We start from the raw sequence: 5,000 nt of genomic DNA on the forward strand, positions 1-5,000 counted from the left end.
GAGTTAATTAGACGATTCAAGTGATTTGTTTAATACCCTACTAGTATACTTTTTCATGATATTCTAATATTTAGAGATAGGATATTTGAGTTTTCTTAAGCTGTAAGCCATAATCAGCAATATTAAAAGAATAAAAGGCTTGCAATATTTCAGTTGATTTGTAATGAATCCAGAATGCATGACATTTTTGTTTTTTTAATTGCATTACAGAAAATAAAGAACTTTATCACAATATTCTAATTTTCTGAGACAGTCCTGTATATGTGTGTGTATATGTGTATATATATATATATGTCTATATATATATACAGTATATGTCTATATATATGTGAATATATATGTGTATATATATATATGTGTATATATATGTGTATATATATATATTAGGGCTGTGAAACGATTATAAATTTTAATCAAATTAATCACAGGTTTCTGTGGATTAATCATGATTAATCACATATTACCGATATTCTCGGTATATTTTTGTGAGAACATAAAGAAGGGGGGGGGGGGGTGCGTGCAAGTGACTTTTTTTCGTCCCGATGTGCGCGCACACGCCGGCATCCGAGCTCTGCGGCGCGCGAGGCGGAGATCGGAGTCGTGTTAACGCGACACGTAGAGACAGAATGACACGCTGCTGGAGAGACGACCAACAACAGACGGATTGGAAGCTCATTCTGCGCATGCGTTAAATGCGTTAAAAAAATTTAACTATTTAATCCTGTAATTGAATCCTAACGCGTTATTTTTCACAGCACTAATATATATATGTGTATATATATATATGTATAAATATATGCAAAGTGTCTCTCGGGCGTAAAAGGGTTCACGTTAAGGTAAAAATCATTTTGTTCTGTTCTGAGTGGTTGGAAATCATCCAAAAATATTCATATCAAAGGTTCCATCTCACGATTTCTCCTAAATGCAACGACATTTATGGAAAGTAGCCGCCACGAAATGTCATTGATTCATCTTCGCGAAAAGGAATTTAAAGGTGAAAGAAGACTTTTTGTGCAAATCAATCGGTTTGGCACACGACGAGCCGATCGGATGCAATCTGAACGGTATTTTATAAGTTGAGTGAACAATGTGTTTGTTGGGTTTTAAAGTCTGGTGCGTATGAATATGTCGACACCCCCCACGGTGACGTGGATTTGGGATGTTCTGTTGAGCTGCCTTGTCTTTGAAACGTTGACACTAGAGTGGAGAACTGAAAAGGAGGGAGGAAATGAGGGGAGGAGGAGGAGGAGGAAAGGGGATGAAGAGTTCATTCTCTTTGCGATTTCATTCATGCCTGAAAGTGTATGAAAGTCATCCGGAAGGAGAAAAAAAAGAGAGAGAATCTAATTAAATGACAGGAAATGAGGGAGAAGAGGGCCAAAAAGATGCAAAAGGGGGGGATGAAAATGTGGCAGGTGGGCGATAAAGAGAGAGAGAGAGAGAGATAGGGATAAAGAGAGGGAGGGAGAGAGAGAGAGAATGGAGAAGTTTGTAATTAAAAAAGGGGGCCGAGAGAACAAATGAATCGGCATTGCTGCAGTTGAATAATGCAACGGTGGGACACACACACACACACACACACACACGTATCCTATAGCAGGGACACGGAGAACACAGGGAGAGATCCACGTTCCGCGAGGACGTCTGTGGCTTTATGGAAATGGCTCGTGTTAAAAAAGAGAGAGAAATAACTTCTGGAGGAGGAAATGTAAATCGTGCTCCACGCTGCAGTCGGGAAAAAACAACGGGGAGAACTCCTTCACCTTGTTTCACGCGCGATGACAGGAAGACACTTACCCCCCCCCCCCACCCTTGATTTGTTATTCTTCTCACTTATCAGTTTATTTATTGTTCAGTGACAAAATAAATAAATTAAAAGGGCTTCAGTATGGAGATTTCTTCATTTTTCTTTTTTTGCGATGACAAGTATTGAATGTCAAACCATAAAAGTGTCATTTTTGTTCAAATTTGCAGCGCCGATGTGTTTTCGAATGTCACTTCCACTTTGTGAATACAAATGCATTTCTCTCCACCCGCTGACGGAAACAAAAAGTATTTTTATTTCTGAATGTTCAGGATCAAAGAGAAGAAGGTGAGAACTAAAGAGCCTCGGCACCTTAGAGGAGGCCGAGCACTGGAGTTGTTTATTGTGCTCCTGCGTCTAGCCTCTGGCTGTTTGGATTAACTATATTTATATTTATTATTTATTTATTTAGATATCTATTTATTTAGATATCTATTTATTTAGATATTTATTTATTTACATATATATATTTAGATATTTATTCATGCATATACATTTACATATGTATTTATATATATTTATATTTATATATTCATATATATTTACAGATTTATTTATATATATTTATATTTATATATTTATTTATTCATATATATTTACAGATTTATTTATATATATTTATTTATACATATTAACACTATATATTTTTTATAATAAAAAAATATATATATATTACATGAGTATAAGTGAACAATATTTTGCCATTTTTATGTTGTTGTGAAAAGAAAGAAGTCTTTCAAGATTCAAGATTCAAGATTCAAGATGTTTTATTTGTCACATACACACACAGGGTGTGCAGTGAAATGAAAGTGGCAATGCTCAGCAGCTTCCAACTAACTCTAAGTTTCTTTGTCCATTTGTTTACTTGTTTACCCCCTCTTCCCCCCCCCCCCCCCCCCCCACAGCCCAGAACTGTTCAGGTCTGAGGACGTGCGTCGAGTGTTTGGAGAGGACGGAGTGCGGCTGGTGCGGCGACCCCAGTAACACCGGCAAGGGCGTCTGCATGGAGGGGTCCTACCGGGGGCCCATGAGGCCCGCCGGGCCCCCGGAGCGACACCGGGACATGGTGCTGGATCAGGGTCTCTGCTCGTCCGACCGAGGCTTCAACTGGGCCTTCATCCAATGTCCCGGTCAGTGAACGCAGCGCGGGCTCTTTTGGATTTGTTGCATCCCGTCTTCCCGATGAGTGTATCTCATGTGTGTGTGTGTGTGTGTGTGTGTGTGTGTGTGATTCCCTCCCAGCGTGCCAGTGTAACGGTCACAGCAGGTGTGTGAACGGCAGCGTGTGCGAGCGCTGCGGGAACCTGACGGCGGGCGCGCACTGCCAGAGCTGCGTGGCCGGTTACTATGGCGACCCCACCAACGGAGGGAAGTGCAACGGTGAGTGCAAAAGGTCACAGAAAGGTCACGGGGGCCCAATCGCGTTTATTTTTTTTCTGCATTTTTGTCTTTCCCTCTGTGTTTTGTCTCTCTGCTGAAAATCCTTGAAACGGGGAGAATTATTTCTTTTTTTTAAAACAAATTTTAACGGAAGTCAGAGATTTAAAAACCCATAATGGAAGCTGCCCGTCTGTCACTTGTCGCCTCAGTGGCGAGCAGGTCTGTCTGTCAATCAGCGGGTTGACGGTTCAATCCCCGTCCTCGTCGATGTGTCCTTGAGCAAGACACTTCACCCTGACCTGCTCCCTGCAGCCGCGTCTACGCTGTATGAATGGAACGTGGCTGGAAGTCGCTTCGGAGAACCAATCCAACGTGATCTCACGCTGCAGTACACGCAGACGTCCTGAAGGGGGCGGCGTGGAGAAAGCTGTGCAGAGCCGACGAGAAGATGACATGTGTGAGTCAAATAACAGAAAGCAGAAGCCAGGTTTAGGGGAAGTGAGTGAGTGACTGCTGGAGTGTGAGGGAGGAGTGGGTAAGGGGGAGTGAGGGGGGGGGGGCAGTAACATGTGACGGATGTGCTTTTTGGCTCGGCGGCGGCGGGGCATTAAATCGCTCTTAATCATTTTCTTATTTTCTGAGTTGACTGGCATCTTCTCTCTCTTCCTCCACTCTCCCCCTCCTTCCTCCTCCTCCTTCCTTCTCCCTCCTCCACCTTCCTCCTCCTCCCTTCTCTCTCTTCCTCCTCCTCTCTCCCCCTCCTTCCTCCTCCACCTCCTCCCTTCTGTCTTCTCCTCCTTCCTCCTCCTCTCTCCTCCCTACTTCCTTCTCCCACCTCCACCTTCCTCCTCCTTCCCCTCCTTCCTCCTCCTCCCTTCTCTCTTCTCCTCCTTCCTCCTTTCTCCTCCTCCTCCTTCCTTCTCTCTCCTCCTCCTCCTCTTCCACCTCCTATCTCCTCCCTACTTCCTTCTCCCATCTCCACCTTCCTCCTCCCTTCTTTCTCCTCCTCCTCCCCCTCCTTCCTCCTCCTCCACCTTCCTCCTCCTCCCTTCTCTCTCCTCCTCCTCCACCTCCTCCCTCCTCCATCTTCCTTCTCCTCCCTTCTCTCTCCTCCTCCTTCCTCCTCCTCCACCTTCCTCCTCCTCCCTTCTCTCTCCTCCTCCTCCTCCACCTCCTCCCTCCTCCATCTTCCTTCTCCTCCCTTCTCTCTCCTCCTCCTCCTCCTCCTCCCTCCTCCATCTTCCTTCTCCTCTCTCCTCCTCCTCCTCCTCCTCCTCTCCTCCTCTCTCCTCCTCCTCCTCCTCCTCCTCCTCCCTCTCCTCCTCCTCCTCCTCCACTTCCTCCTCCTCCCTCCTCCTCTCTCCCCCTCCTTCCTCCTCCTCCACCTCCTCCTCCTCCTCTCTTCTCCTCCTCCTCCTCTCTCTCTCCTCCTCCTCCTCCTCCTCTTCTCCTCCTCCTCCTCCCTCCTTCCTCCTCCTCTCTCCCCCTCCTTCCTCCTCCTCCACCTCCTACTTCCTTCTCCCACCTCCACCTTCCTCCTCCTCCCTTCTTCCTCCCTCCTTCCTCCTCCTCCTCCTCCTCCTCCTCCTCCTCCTCCCCCTCTCCTTACCTTGAGTTAAATGGCTGGGAGGCGATGGCGTGTGGCCGATTGGAGGACTGAATGATAGCGGGGAGGCGAGAAGGCCTCGGCTCACAGGGCTGTGAAAGGGATGGAGGGGTCAGAGAGGTGGCGGCGGAGAGAAAGGGAGGATGACGGAGAGAGAGAGAGAGAGAGAGGGACAAAGACGGGCGGAGGAACAGACGAGACCATGTGGCG

At 46.2% G+C, this 5,000-nt stretch overlaps 1 protein-coding gene across 2 annotated transcripts in view; it reads left to right on the plus strand.

Moving 5' to 3' along the window:
* The window catches only part of atrnl1a (attractin-like 1a), a 239,394-nt gene that overhangs the window by 111,532 nt on the left and 122,862 nt on the right, over positions 1 to 5,000 (plus strand). For both annotated transcript variants that reach the window (XM_056435010.1, XM_056435011.1), the window contains 2 exons: positions 2,710 to 2,934; positions 3,047 to 3,184. In XM_056435010.1, coding sequence (XP_056290985.1) covers positions 2,710 to 2,934; positions 3,047 to 3,184 — 363 coding nt within the window. The remainder of the gene's footprint in view (positions 1 to 2,709; positions 2,935 to 3,046; positions 3,185 to 5,000) is intronic.

The sequence above is a fragment of the Pseudoliparis swirei genome, chromosome 17 (genome assembly GCF_029220125.1).
Source record: "Pseudoliparis swirei isolate HS2019 ecotype Mariana Trench chromosome 17, NWPU_hadal_v1, whole genome shotgun sequence".
Lineage (NCBI taxonomy): Eukaryota > Metazoa > Chordata > Actinopteri > Perciformes > Liparidae > Pseudoliparis > Pseudoliparis swirei.